Below are 15,390 nucleotides of genomic sequence, written 5' to 3'. Positions count from 1 at the left end.
TCAGAGCCACAGTACGTCCTACTCCAGGGTGGATTGAGAACCTCCCGGTGTGAGCCCAGTGAATAACCTTTCCTCGTAGTGCCTGGGGAACAAACAGTCTGTTGGAGGGTCCGTTACCTGGGCCAGGATCCACCTTAAGGCCCTCCAGGACCTGGTCTCTTATGGGCCATGTTACTCCAGCAACGATGCAGGAGGCAGGCAAGATGGTGCTAGGAGCCGTCTCATCTTCAGAGGAGTGCTGGCGAGACAGAGCGTCAGGCTTTGTGTTCTTTGATCCTGGTCTATAGGAAAAACAAAGTTAAAGCGGGAGAAGAACAAAGACCACCTATACTGTCGAGGGTTCAGTCTCTTTGCCTCCTTGAGATAGATCAGGTTTTTATGATCAGTCCAAATGATAAATGGTAGTTCAGCCCCCTCCAGCCAATGTCTCCACTCCTCCAAAGCCAGTTTTACTGCCAGTAACTCCCTGTCCCCCACGTCATACCTGCTCTCGGTGGGTGTCAAGCGCCGTGAGAAGAAGGCACACGGATGAAGTTTGTGGTCTTCTGGGGATACCTGAGAGAGGACTGCGCCAACCCCAGTGTCAGAGGCGTCCACCTCCACAGTGAACTGCTGCTTGGGGTCTGGTCTGGAGAGGACTGGGGCCTCGGTGAACCTCCTCTTCAGAGTCCTAAATGCATTTTCGGCTTCTGGAGACCAGGAAAAGGGCTTAACAACAGAGGTTAGAGCTGTCAGAGGGGCTGCGGTCTGGCTGTAATTGCGGATAAACCGTCTGTAAAAGTTTGCAAAGCCAAGAAACCGCTGCAGTTGTTTCCTGGTGGCAGGGGTAGGCCACTCAGTCACTGCTTGGACCTTGTCTGGGTCCGCCCTCAGCCGTCCACTTTCTAAAACAAAACCAAGAAACTTAACTACTGAAACATGAAATTCACATCTTAGGTGTGTTCTTGCTGTGTCCTTGTAAATCCATGCTTTTGTTCTTTTTTAAACACAGAAACAGTTTTGGAGAGCGGGCAGTAGAGGGCGACAACGTCCTCTGCTGCCCGCAGATAAACGGAGAAGGAAGTGACGCGCCACCATCAGCGTCAGCCTGAAGAAGCCGGCAGCTGTCGGCGAAACCGTAGCTACAAACAGGTAAACAAAACTGTTTCTGTGTTTAAAAAAGAACGAAAGCATGGATTTACAAAGACACAGCAAGAACACACCTAAGATGTTCAAAGAGAAATACGGACAGCAAAGAACGAAGGACTTCCGCCGTTTGGAACGATTACACCAGAAACGCGCACGTCTAAGAAACCACCTTCGCTTCTGTTTAAGATGCCGGGACGAAAACATCACACCCACAAGCCTACAGCTGAAAACATCGATCCGGACCCAGACAGCACAAAATATAATAGAAAGAGCACAGAGAGCACTGCTCAAGGAGAGGATAAGGAACGTCATAACCAAACAGAGGCGTGTGGAGGACGAACTGGAAAGAGGACACCTGGACTTGAAAAGGAATTACAAACTTGATAAACAAATGGAGGGACTAATTAAAGGAGACATGATGGAAAAACAGGAACAAGAGTTCATAAAAGTGAAAGAAAGACACATAAAGAAGTTAAACAGACTCATAAACAAGAAAAAGAGGGGAGAAATACAAGGCAACTCCACACCAAACTCATGGGTATGTAACATTTCACAATACAAACTAACAGAAGCAGAAGAGAGCATATTAAAGAAAGGTTTAAACTTTGCAGTCACACCAAAAGAAATACCATATGATGAATTTATTGTAGCAACAGAACTAGCATGTAAACAGATCACAGATGAGGGAAAGAAAGCAGAACTCAGAAATAACGTAGTTGGGATATTAAAAAACAGCCAAATTCAACACAGCAATATTACAAAAGAAGAACAATCAGCCATGACAGCTTTATCCAAAAATGAACAGATAATTATTCTACCGGCAGATAAAGGAAGAACCACAGTAGTTATGGACAGAGAAAAATATAAACAACAGATGAAACAGATGCTAGAAGACAAAAATACATATGAAATACTTAAAAAAGATCCAACAGAAAACATTAAGAAAAACATGAAAAAATTACTGAAGCCACTGCACGAAAAAGGCAAAATAACAGAAAAAATGTACAAACACTGGATTCCCACAGCAAACATAACACCAAGAATATATGGAACACCAAAAATACATAAACAAAACACCCCACTTAGACCAATAGTTGACAGCATAGGTACACCAACATACAACATGGCAAAAGATATCAGCAGAATCATCAGCCCGTTATTAGGAAATACAGACCAACACTGCAAAAATAGCATAGAATTGGCAAAAGAACTAAAGGAAATTACAATAGAAGACAACGACATACTCATCTCACATGACGTCACATCTCTGTTCACAAAAACACCAACCCAAAAAACCATAGACATAGTAGTTAACAGAATCAGACAAGACAAAACTTTACATAAAAGGACAAACCTCACAGCAGATGACATAGCACAACTGATAGGACTGGTAGCTAACTCCACTTACTTCACATACGACAACACTATATACAAACAACTGGAAGGCTTCGCCATGGGTAACCCGTTATCAGCCACCCTGTGCGAGTTTTTCATGGAAGACCTGGAACAAAAAGCCATAGCCACCGCCCCCCCAAACTGCAAAATAAAACTATGGAAACACTACGTAGACGACATACTGGAAATCATACCAAAAGGTCAAACAGAAACACTAACACAACACTTAAACAATATTGAAGACACGGGCAACATAAAATTCACTTATGAGTTAGAAACAGAAGGCAGCATAGCATTTATGGACATGAAAATCACCAGGCAGACCGACGGTACCCTAAACATAAACACATACAGGAAACCAACACACACAGACCAATATTTATTATGGACATCAGAACATCCCACCATACACAAAATGTCAGTAATCAGAACATTATATCACCGAGCAAACATAATAACAGAAGAGAGAGACCGCAAACAAGAGGACAAACACATACAACACGCTTTAAAGACCTGCAGATACCCGACATGGGCAATAAACAAAGGAAAACAACAAACAAAAACAGAAAGCAAAGAACAACCCAAAAAAAGAACCAGAAACCCAGAAAGACAAGAACCAAAACCAGTGATAACCCTACCATACATCAGAGGCATAACGGAAAAAATAAGAGCAACAATGAAAAAACACAACATAAACACACCAACAAAGCCATACACAACAGTTAGAAACAGATTAGTACACCCAAAAGACAAAATATCAGCTGGACAAAAATGTGGAGTCATCTACGAAATCCCATGCAAAATATGCAATAAAACATACATAGGAGAAACCGGACGCCAACTCAATACACGAACAATAGAACACAGAAAGGAGTGCGAGAAAGAGGCAAATCGTAAACACACAAGAGCAGCAAAAGAAGAAGCAGAAAGTACAATAAAAAAGTCAGCCGTAACAGATCACTGCTTAAGAGAAAACCATATAATGGACTGGGACAGCACACGGATCATAACCACTGAACAACAAAAATACAAAAGATGGATCAAGGAAGCAATAGAGATAAGGAGACGTGGATGTGGGACCATGAACAGGGACGACGGAGTTTACACGCTGGACCACGCATGGGACTGCATCGTCGGAGAGGGGAGAGCGGGCAGTAGAGGGCGACAACGTCCTCTGCTGCCCGCAGATAAACGGAGAAGGAAGTGACGCGCCACCATCAGCGTCAGCCTGAAGAAGCCGGCAGCTGTCGGCGAAACCGTAGCTACAAACAGGTAAACAAAACTGTTTCTGTGTTTAAAAAAGAACGAAAGCATGGATGAAATTCACATTTCTCGGCTTTTACAAATAGTCTGTTCTCCAACAGCCGTTGGAGTACCATCCGAACATGTTTCTGGTGTTGATCAATGGACCTAGAAAAAATCAAAATATCATCAAGATATACAGATACAAAGTCATTAATGTAGTCCCCCAACACTGAGTTCACGAGTCTCTGAAACACCGCTGGAGCATTAGTGAGGCCAAAGGGCATCACCAAATATTCAAAGTGCCCCAGGGGTGTCTTAAAAGCTGTCTTCCATTCGTCACCTTGGCGGACTCTGACCAGGTGATATGCATTGCGGAGATCAAACCGCGTAAAAACAGTGGCATCTTGCACAGGTTCAAAGGTTGATGAGAGTAGAGGGAGCGGGTACTTGTCCTTCACCGTTATTTGATTTAAACCCCTGTAATCAATACAAGGGCGAAGCGACCGGTCCTTCTTGGCCACGAAGAAAAACCCAGCTCCCAGAGGCGAGATGGATGGCCTGATTATGCCATTGGCCAGGGCCTCTGTAATGTATTTCCTCATACTGTCCTGTTCAGGTTTTGACAGACTGTAGAGGCGGCTGGTTGGGAGCGGAGCTCCTGGCAACAGGTCTATTCCAATGTCAAATGGACGGTGAGGTGGCAACGTGGCTGCTTGATCTCTACTGAACACTTGCTGCAAGTCATGGTACTCACTTGGTACCTGGGTGAGATCGGGCAGCTCCACAAGAGTCTTTTCAGAGTCCTTGGATCCAGAGGAAGCAGAGGTCAGGCAGGTAAGATGACACTCCGGACTCCAGGTCTCCACACGGCTTGATCTCCAGTCCAAACACGGGTTGTGTACCCTAAGCCAGGAATGGCCTAGAACTACTTGGTTCTGCGGGGAGGGAAACACAAATAATGAGATCATCTCCGTGTGGTTACCTGAGACCTGGAGCTGGAGTGGTTGGGTCCGGTGGGTGATTTTGGCCAGGGGCCTCCCATCCAGGGAGGACACTGTTAAAAGTTCCGGCAGTGGAACAGTAGACAGTCCCCAATCCCGCACCAGTTGAGGGTCCACCAAAGACTGTTCACATCCTGAGTCTACTAGAGCAGTCGTCCGGTGGCGACGACTGTTAACAGTCAAAGCACAGTCAATAAGAAAACGGGAGGTCTCTTTACCTGAATGACTGCCCACCAGAACTCCCGGAACTACTGGTGGGCACGCCCTTTTGACACCGCAGGGCAAGTGTGCACCATGTGTCCTGGTTTTCCACAGTAAAGGCACAACCCTTTACTGTAACGATGTTGGCGCTCCTCTGGAGTAAGGTGGGTACGTCCCACCTGCATGAGCTCCTCGGGTGAGTCCAGAGGAGGAGACCTATGGGATGGACGATGTGCTACAGGTGGTGACAGATCCCTGAATGGTGTCTTCTGAAGCTCCCTGTGTCTCTTGTCGATAGAGATGCATAATGAGATCAGTCCGTCCAGGGTTGATGGCTCGGGGCACAGAGCCAGCTGGTTCCTTACCCGATCGTTCAGCGCTTCGATGAATGCTGCTTTAAGGGCATCGTCTCCCCATGATGTCATTGCAGCCAAGGTCCTAAACTCCAGAGACATGTCAGCCACTGACCTTCTTCCCTGCGAGAGGTGCAACAGTCTTTTTCTGATGTCAGTGGTGGTCTCTGAACTGCAAAAAGTCAGTTTAAAATCCTCCAGAAAGTCTGGGTAAGAACCAGACAGGAAATTAGGATTTCTGCTCTTAGCCTCCGCCCACCGAAGCGCCTTGCTTCTAAGTAGTCCAACAATAAACGAGACCTTCATTGAGTCAGTAGGAAAAGACCTCGGGGAGTCTTCAAACGCTAGGCGGCACTGTAGCAGAAACCCAAAGCAATCCTCGAATTCACCGGAGAAGGTCGGACATTGCCGAGGAGGAGCCGAACGGAAGTGGGTGATTTCCGGAGAGCCGAGCGCCTCCGGTCCAGGTGAAACCACACCTCCCGAGGCGTGTGCGTGTGGTTCTGTTCTGAACGCCGGAGCGGCGGCTGTCGCTGGAGCGGGGACGGAACCCGAGGCTGTAGAGGAGAGCTGCTCCTGAAGCTGCTGCAGGACGGTCTCAAAACGTTGATAACGTTGGTTGGTGATATTCAGCTGCTCCATGAGGACGGGAAGTGTCTGCTCTTGTTGGGACATCCGGGTAGCCAGATCCGCGAGTGCTGACTCCGCTGGATTAGATGTGTGGCCGGATGATTCTGTCATGGCTCGAGGTAAGTGTCTAACCCAAGACATGCAGAATCAGCACACGTAGTCCAAAGCAGTAAAGTAAAATGTCTTTATTATAAAAACGGGAACTGAAACCGCACAGGGAAGTCCTGTGGGATGAGCAATACGGCTCGAGTCTCTGAGGTGCTCAGGTTAATCAGTAGAGGAGGGGAAGCCGGGGAGGACGCTGGGCAGAGGATGAGAGATCCAGGAGGGGTGAGGTAGCAGAGGGAAAGCCAAACAGGAACGGCGGAGGAGGATGGGACGTGATGAGTATGTTCCAGAAAACGAAGACAGCGAGGGTGAGTAGATGATGAGATGATCCTGAGCGAGACAAAAACAGGCGTAAGGGATAATCCAATTCCAAATCCAAAATACAATCCAAGGTCATAAATCCACTAGTCGAAGGCGAGTCAAAACACGAATTAACAAGATCAAAGTTCAGAGTAGAGTGGCTGGTGCTACCTAAACTGGTGCAATCATCCGGCAAAGTGATGTGTCTCCATCCTCCTTTTGAACCCGCGTCCCTGATTGGGAAATCTCCTGCAGCTGCCGCTCCCCCTGCTCCTCACCTGTGGAGAATTAGCTCAGAGTCTGGTGAGAGGAGAAGGTGTGACTCACCTCTGCCCAGGAACATGACAGGGATAAACTTCCACTGTTATGCTGACGATACTCAGTTATATTTATCCATTAACCCTGATGAACCTAATCGGTTGGGTAGATTACAGGCTTGTCTTGAGGACATAAAAAATTGGATGACTCTTAACTTCTTGCTTTTAAATCAAGACAAGACGGAAGTTCTCATCTTTGGACCAGAAATCCAGAAAAGGAAATTGCTTAACCAATCGCCTGACCTTAATGGCATTACATTAATCTCTGAGAACAAAGCAAGGAACCTTGGTGTTATCTTTGACCAGGACATGTCATTCAAATCCCAGGTTTCACAAGTTTGTCGGATTTCCTTTTTCCACCTTCGGAATATTGCTAAGATTAAAAGCATCCTTTCCAGGAGTGATGCTGAAAAACTAGTTCATGCATTTATTACATCAAGACTGGATCACTGTAATTCATTACTCTCAGGAAGTCCACAGAATGTAGTTAAAAGTCTTCAGCTTGTCCAAAATGCTGCAGCTAGAGTTCTGATGAGAATTACAAAGAGAGATCATATCTCTCCTGTCTTAGCTTCCCTACATTGGCTACCTGTTGAATTCAGAATAGATTTTAAGATCCTTCTTCTCACATATAAAGCTCTTAATAATCAAGGTCCATCATACATCAGTAATCTGATTGTTCCATATGTTCCTAACCGAGCACTTCGCTCTCAGACTGCAGGTCTACTGGTGGTTCCAAGAATATCTAAACTTAGGATGGGAGGCAGATCTTTTAGTTATCAGGCTCCTCTCCTGTGGAACCAGCTCCCAGCCTTAGTCCGTGAGGCAGACACTTTGTCTACTTTTAAGAATAGGCTTAAAACATTTTTATTTGATAGGGCCTATAGTTAAAATCTGATGTTAGCCTAAATCCGGACAAGTGGGGGAGTACAGGGAAGTGGAGTGTACAGTCGGTAAAGACGGCTCTCCCTTGCCCTGCCTCCAACATGCCTACATCTAAATAGGATAGATTATCCAGAGTTAACTCTGTAGTTATGCTGCTATAGGCTTAGACTGCTGGAGGACACACTGACCACTTTTCACACTCTACTGCTTTCTTCTACAGTCCGCTCTTTAACTGTACTATTTTGTGCAATTTCAGCTGTCAACTTTATTTTCTCTGTAAGTGTTTTTCTCCCCAGAAGAAGCTACAATGACGTTCTGCTGAGCTGTGGTGGCCTCATGGAGGGGGCCATCGACTAGCACACTGCTGCTAACCACTAATACATTCTCTCTCTCCTGATAATAACTTTTTGTTTTCATTGACTTTTGATGTGCTAATACTAGTTTATCCGTTTAATTATAGATTCACTAGGATAAATACAATAAAGTTTATCTTTCACCAAATACAATATTTACTAAGACATCACAATATAACTATAGACACATTACTTGTGTGTGTGTGTGTGTGTGTGTGTGTGTGTGTGTGTGTGTGTGTGTGTGTGTGTGTGTGTGTGTGTGTGTGTGTGTGTGTGTGTGTGTGTGTGTGTGTGTGTGTGTGTGTGTGTGTGTCTGCTCTGTCTTCTCGATCCCCAGTGAGTCGTGGAGGATGGCTGCTTATACTGAGCCAGGATTCTCTGGAGGTTTCTTCCTGTTAAAAGGGAGTTTTCCTCTCCACTGTCGCTGCATGCTTGCTTAGTATGAGGATTACTGTATAGTCACTGACACTAGTCAGTGACTTGATGCAATTTGCTGGGTTCCTTATATAGGAAACATTATTTCTGATTGGCTTAATGAACTGTGAATTGGAATGTTTATTATGTGAAGTGCCTTGAGACGACTCTTGTGATTTGGCGCTATATAAATAAACTTGAATTGAATTGAATTGAATTGAATGCATCCATGCATCGTGTGGACAGTGCGGGTGTACTTGCTCGAATGACACATCTGGGATGTGTAGTGAGAAGGACGTACACAGTTCCTTGCCCAAAGTATATGGTGCACATTGACACCAATCACAGGCTCATCAGGTAATGTCTGTGTGTAATTGGAGATGTTATTTTTTGTTTTGGGACTTACATTTTTAATTGTCTGTGTTTTAACCAAGCCCCCACAATGCCGCTCTAAAAATGGTCCCATCCCGGAAGTAAGAAAAATTGCAGTTCCACCCTCATCCGCTGGTGTGTGTGTGTGTGCGCCTGCCTGCTCTGTCTTCTCGATCCCCAGTGAGTCGTGGAGGATGGCTGCTTATACTGAGCCAGGATTCTCTGGAGGTTTCTTCCTGTTAAAAGGGAGTTTTCCTCTCCACTGTCGTTGCATGCTTGCTTAGTATGAGGATTGCTGTAAAGTCACTGACACTAGTCAGTGACTTGATGCAATTTGCTGGGTTCCTTATATAGGAAACATTATTTCTGATTGGCTTAATGGCCTGTGAATTGGAATGTTTATGTGAAGTGCCTTGAGACGACTCTTGTCGTGATTTGGTGCTATATAAATAAACTTGAATTGAATTGAATTGAATTGAATCTGACCGTGGGGGAAACCGGAGTACCCGGAGGAAACCAACGCATGCATGGGGAGAACACGCAACTCCACGCAGAAAGGCCGCAGCCGAGTTTCAAATCTGCAACTTTCATGCTGCGAGGCAACAGTGCTAACAACTGTGACACCATGCAGCCATTGATGCCCGAATGTTGTTCCTAACATCAGACACTGGTCCTCCATGTAGGTATCAACCATATAGATCAGGAGAGGGGCAGTTTCAGGAGTTCTGGTCTGCTTCTGGTCCAGCTGCTTCTTTAGGTGTTGCTATGATCGTCCATTAAGTGGTCTGTTTATAGGTTCATCATCCATTTTTGTCTGACGTTCCCTAATCCCAGCCTCTAATCACATTCCAGCAGCTGTTTTCCTGGTTGAGACTGCAGGTGTTCTGGTGCAGTGAGTGAATCCTCACACAATTCCTTCACTCGTAGTCATATAGACAGCATGATGGTTTGTGTGACCTGCGCGGTTTCACTTACACCCCTTTAATGATCAGGCTGTTTTTATTATTTTTATCAGCTGATAGCAGTTAAAATTATGGTAAAAAAAACTTATATCTGTTTTGATAACTTAATGCCCAGGAAGAGCATCTTCTCTAGACATTAAATATAACCCAAATGTTTTATTATGAGCAGATCTGATGAAGGTGTAGACAAGCAGTCTGCAAAGTAAAACTTGTTTAGAGTCCAAACTCTTACTAAAGCTTTTGAAAAGAAAAAATGGTTGAATTTTGAGAAATATCCACAGCAGGGGAGCGAGACCTCTGAAAAATGTATATTTTCTCTGAATTAATAGAATAATGTGAGGATTCTGGGAAAAGTTGGGATTCTGAGATTAAAACGTAAATCTATCTAATCATAATTCTGGCAGTTTTGTGTCCTGCTGTGGAAAGTCGTGCAACATGAAGATACTGAGAAGATGCGTAAAACCTGTATTTTTATTCCATCCATAAATAAAATCATGAGCTATTTTTTTAATCCAAATTTGATCCAAAGGGCCATCGTTGGTTCCAGACCCGTTCTAGAACATTCCTCTAATCTTAAAGTCATCATCAGTTTCTTCCTTTTAACAAATATTTATTTGTTAAAATATTTAATATTTATAACTGGAATATTTGTTCCTCTCTCTCCCACTGCAGTTAGTCCTGTCCTGCAACCCTGTTTTTGCAGCTTAGTGAAGCCAACCATCACTAACCTGGGGGTGGTTTTGGACCCAGAGATGCGGATGGACTCCCACATTAGCCAGGTGGTTAGATCCTGCTTTTTCCAGCTTCGCCAGCTACCAAAGATGAAGTCCATCCTGAAAGACGTGTCATATTTTCTCCCCAAGCCTGACCTGACCACAGATATACTGCAGCTCGGTGAGTTGGTAGATAGTGCTTGATGTTAGAAGTCTGTATGCCATCAGATAAACTTTTTTTTTGGGGTGAGGCTTATATTGCAGTACGCTCGAGTCAGTAATTTCCGGTAAGTATTTTAAAGCCATATACTTAATTAGTTCTTTGTATGAAGTTTTCCTCTAGGTGATCCAGAGAGGCTTGACCTTTGGGTGAGCAACCAAAGAACAGAGTGCTGGACTCCCAATTCATTCTCCCGCTTGTGCAGTGAACACTTTGAGAGTCATCACTTCACCACGGACTCCAGGGTACAAACACATTACTTCATATTTTGGTTGAGATTTAAAAAATTGAAGCATTAGCTGTATAACATACCGACGTTACATTGCTGTGTAACTAGAAGAAAATCTTCCCCACCCTTGAATTGTCTGTGACTAGGGCTGTTTAGATGGAACACAATCATGTTATTAATTTCCATCTAATTCTATGGTTAATTACTCAGAGAAACAATTTAATTTTTGGACAGTCTTTAATGTGTAACTTTATGTATTGGGATGAATGACAAATATTCATGTTAAACTAAAACGTTAGGCATTTAGGGGGAAAAAACAAAATAATAAACATTATACAGATGTCAAATAAATCAAACTGTAATTAAACTATATATTTTCAAAGTCTTGATTCTGGATAAAATCCAACAACATATGCTTTATAAATAACAAACACTACACATGCCTTTTACACACACACACACACACACATGCAAGCACATTCACTCACACACACACAGTGCTCTGGTGTACCAGTGTGTTCTTCAGAAGCTGACCTTGTCTGATGTGTGTATATGTGAATCTCTTTTTTTTAATTAAGTAATTATGTTTTTTTATTTTAGGGGAGAGTTTGCCTGAAGGACACAGCCATACCTACAATCTTCTCGTCCTTTAAGGTCAAAAAACCTATTCCAAGAAGGGAAGAACAGGTAAGTAGGAATGACAAGGTAAGTTTTGAGAAGGTTGCAGATGTAGATGCAGGTGTACACATGTGCCATAAAAGTTGGTGTTGATCTGAGCAATATATTGATGTGTGGAGTCACCTCAAGAGGTCTTTGTTACTCAAAATGTAACACATGATGCCATTCCTCTGCAAGCAGTTGAGTGTTATACTGCTCATTCTGGTCACAGTGTTCAACACCAGAATGACTCAGACTCTGGTCAGTTTAACACTGTGCCATTACAGCCAAATAGCATCCTGAGTGACCATTGCTATCAGATCAGAGTCTCCCAAAACGCTTAAAAGGAGAGTTCTGTCGGCAAATGAAAAGGTATGCGTAGTTCAGAAAAAGCTTAGATTGCAATCCTGGAAGACAAGGAGACTGAAGGCAAGAATTTCTTCTTTGAAAAGTGTCACCAAAATTCTTCAGAAGAAAGTAATCATGTACATGTGCTTGTAAAGATGGCTTCAGCGTGGTACTGCAAAATTAGATTAAATCATGTAGCACAGAGGAGACGGACCGGATAAAAGAAGGCAAAACTGTCCGCAAGAAGCTCACAAATTAATCCATTTTTATGGAGATTAGAGAAAAGATGTCCTCATCATATCTTTTAGTCTGTCTGTACATTTTGTTATGTGCTTGTCAGAAGTTGTGACCATGAACATTTCTCTGATATTTGCAGACAGAACATAACATATGAAGAGGCTTCCTTTTATTGGACATCCTTTTAAATGTTACTTAGAGCCTGCATGAACGGGGCCTAAGTATACACTGACGAAGCTCTTTATCCTTGAAGTTTGACCCCAACATACAGGATGCTACACTAAGTTGTAAATGGAGTTTTAAACAGTCAGGCACTGTTTCATTTACTGTTACATGTATGTTACTATCTATCCCTTAGAGTCTGCATGAACGGGGCCTAAGGTGATATTCTAACATTTATGTAAGTGAACACTTGATAAAGTTCAGAGTAAAAGTTACAACATGCAAAATGCATATGCAACCTTCTCAGTTTTCTGAAATATATTTGATGACAAATTTCTTGATAGGTTGATGTTACATTGAAGAAAAACATAAAATATCTTAAAACTAAAATCATTTTGATATGTTATTGCACAGATAAGCTGTATTGTTGAATCCCAGCAGTATGGGGGTTTTGGTTTGTTTGTTCTATTTGTTCCTAGCAGGTATTCATTTTCTCTCTGCGGTGGAGTTCCTGCCAGTTCACCCCCAGTTTCAGCTGCTGAACGTCTTCAGCTTATCTGAAAGTAAGATTTAAAAGACCCTATCATCTTTGGTGATCTCACGCCTACACAACATCCTTTGTTCTAATGGTGAAATTAATTTAAGCCAGACCTGGGCATTTTATGGCCCGCGGGCCACATACGGCCCTTTGGTTGACTTTGACCGGCCCGCGCAAGGTTAATTGGAAATTACAAAATAAATGTATTTTCTCATTTTACCTCATGAATGGGCTAAGGCTGCATTGCTTTTATTTTGAAGTTGTTTTTACGTGCACAATGACGCAATACGTATAGCAACAAGTGCCCGCGGTTGACATGGTGATTGTAGCCCCAGAAATGTCCGCTCATGCAAAAAAAAAAAGAAAAAGAAAAAAAGAAAGAAAGATGCCAAATACAGGATTTTCAACAAAAATTGGACTGCTAAGTATTTTTTTTTTTTACTGAAGTCGGAGGCAAAGCCGTGTGTTTGGTTTGCGGGGAGGAGATTGCCGTGTTTAAGGACTACAATTTGAGTCGGCATTACAACAAGAAACACTCGGAAAAATACAAGAACTCATCTGATGCTGAGAGGGCACAGACATCCGAAGCTTTGCTAGCAAAGTTGCAAAAGCAGCAAGGCTGTTTTACTAAGCTTCACACATCCAGGGATGCAGCAACCAGGACCAGCTTTGTGATATCCCACAAAACAGCTAAAAACAGCAAGCCGTTTTCGGAGGGAGAGTTTGTCAAAGAATGCATGGTGGACTCTGTCGCACTAATATGCCCTGAAAAAAAAGGCGCATTTGAGCAAATCCCGCTGTCCAGGCGAACCGTGGGGAACCTGGAGCTTCAGCTGCAACGTGAAGTGGCAAGTTTTGACTTTTTCTCATTGGCCTTAGACGAGAGCTGTGATGTCCGGGGGATAGCGGAGCTCACAGAGGAGCTGGCAGCAATGCGGTCGATGAAAGGGACAACGACAGGGAGTGATCTTTTTACAGAGGTAAATGCGTGCACGGACACTCTGGGATTGCAATGGGAGAGACTGTCAGGTGTCACAACAGACGGTTGTCCAAATCTTACAGGGAAAAATGTCGGACTTTAGAAACGCATGCAAGATAAAGTGACAGAAATCGATGCAGATCAAAAATAGGTGTTTTTGCATTGAATTATACACCAACATGTGTTGTGCAAGTCAGTGCTAAAGATCAACCATGTTACTGATGTTGTTACTAAAATAATAAACTTCATCAGGGCACGGGCGATGAATCACAGACAGTTTGTGGCTCTTTTGGAGGACTCCACACAGCTGTCAGATGGCTCAGCCTGGGGAAAGTGCTGAAGCGGTTGTGGGACTTGAAAGCAGAGATTTGAGATCTCTGCTAGATTTCTACTCTTCTCTTAAGGAGGAGAGCTTCCCAAACCTGAAGAGACATGCTCAGAAGATGTTGGTTTTCTTCGGCTCTACCTACATTTGTGAACAAACATTTTCAATGATGAAGTTTACAAAATCCAGGTAAAGATCCTCTCTCACTGATGATCATTTGTCAGCTGTGCTTCGCATCTCCACCTCAGACATTCAACCTGACTTTGATGCACTCGTTAAAGCCCAGCAGAGACTAGATTTCTCTCATTGAATAAGAAAAAAATCGCTTAAAAACACAAAATAAGGTGTTTGGACCACAAATGTAGGCAACTAGCAGTGAACTGGGACACTTTTTTTTAAACCTCTTTCTCAAGATCACAGTTCAGTGATTTTATTTTACAGACAATGTGTGTCTGTAGAATGCTAAGAACCTCTTTCCAACAATATTTGAAACTCAAAATGTGTTTTGGAGTGAATGTGACTGAAACTGTTAACTAATATAAGTCACAAATGTTTAACAAAAACCAAATGCGCACTTTGTTTACCATTGCCTTGGGAAATTTGAATAAATCACATTTTTGTAAGCCAACCTCAATTTTTCCTTTTTGCTCATTTATAACATATAGTCTACTCTTACCAGCTTGAAAAAACAACGGTATTTACTGCTTTTTATAAAGAAATACCATTAATATTATGCATAATTGACTTCAGCCTTTTGGCCTGGCCCTCCACAATATTTTCTATTTCTCATGTGGCCCCATGGAAAAAATAATTGCCCACCCCTGACCTAAGATCAAAGCTTGTGAGAAGGAATGAAGGGTCTGAGCGGTCAACAGGTGAGTTGAACTTCTTAGTGTGAAGCATGTGTTCAGTGAACTTACAGTGCAATGAATGGTGGGTAGGAGAAGAAAATAGGCGCTAATGGTACGAGAAAGATAGCCTGGCCTGCCAGACTCCTCCTGTTTAATTCACGTCATACACGGCGATGCTCAATTTCTCATAAACAACGAAGACAGCGGCGGAGTTTGCTGCGGCTCTTTCCTCTGTTCTAAATGACACAGATGTCTTTAAAACCACTAGTAGAAGTGCTAAAAGCATTTCTTCTAAAAATAAAAGATGTTTGCGCCATTGCCAGATGCTATTTTTTTTTTTACTACAACTAGAAATCTACCGCGTCGTGTGGTACAGTCGGGATTTCCTTCTTTTTTCTGATTGGTCATTTTTGAGCTTCCTAGTCCCGCCCCTCAAGTGATCTTCCAGCTAAAAGAAAAACTCAGCA

The 15,390-nt window shown here is 43.2% G+C and overlaps 1 protein-coding gene across 1 annotated transcript; it reads left to right on the top strand.

The window, feature by feature from the left end:
* The first annotated feature begins 6,423 nt into the window (after positions 1–6,423).
* LOC129159250 (uncharacterized) lies at positions 6,424–7,674 on the top strand. The gene has a single exon (XM_070552209.1). It carries the CDS (start codon positions 6,562–6,564, stop codon positions 7,567–7,569), a length of 1,008 nt encoding a protein of 335 aa, XP_070408310.1. The 5' UTR covers positions 6,424–6,561; the 3' UTR covers positions 7,570–7,674.
* Positions 7,675–15,390: the final 7,716 nt, after the last annotated feature.

This window comes from Nothobranchius furzeri, chromosome 6, assembly GCF_043380555.1.
Source record: "Nothobranchius furzeri strain GRZ-AD chromosome 6, NfurGRZ-RIMD1, whole genome shotgun sequence".
Classification (NCBI taxonomy): Eukaryota; Metazoa; Chordata; class Actinopteri; order Cyprinodontiformes; family Nothobranchiidae; genus Nothobranchius; species Nothobranchius furzeri.
Note: the sequence above shows the minus strand (reverse complement) of the source record. Positions and strands in the feature narration are given on the sequence as shown.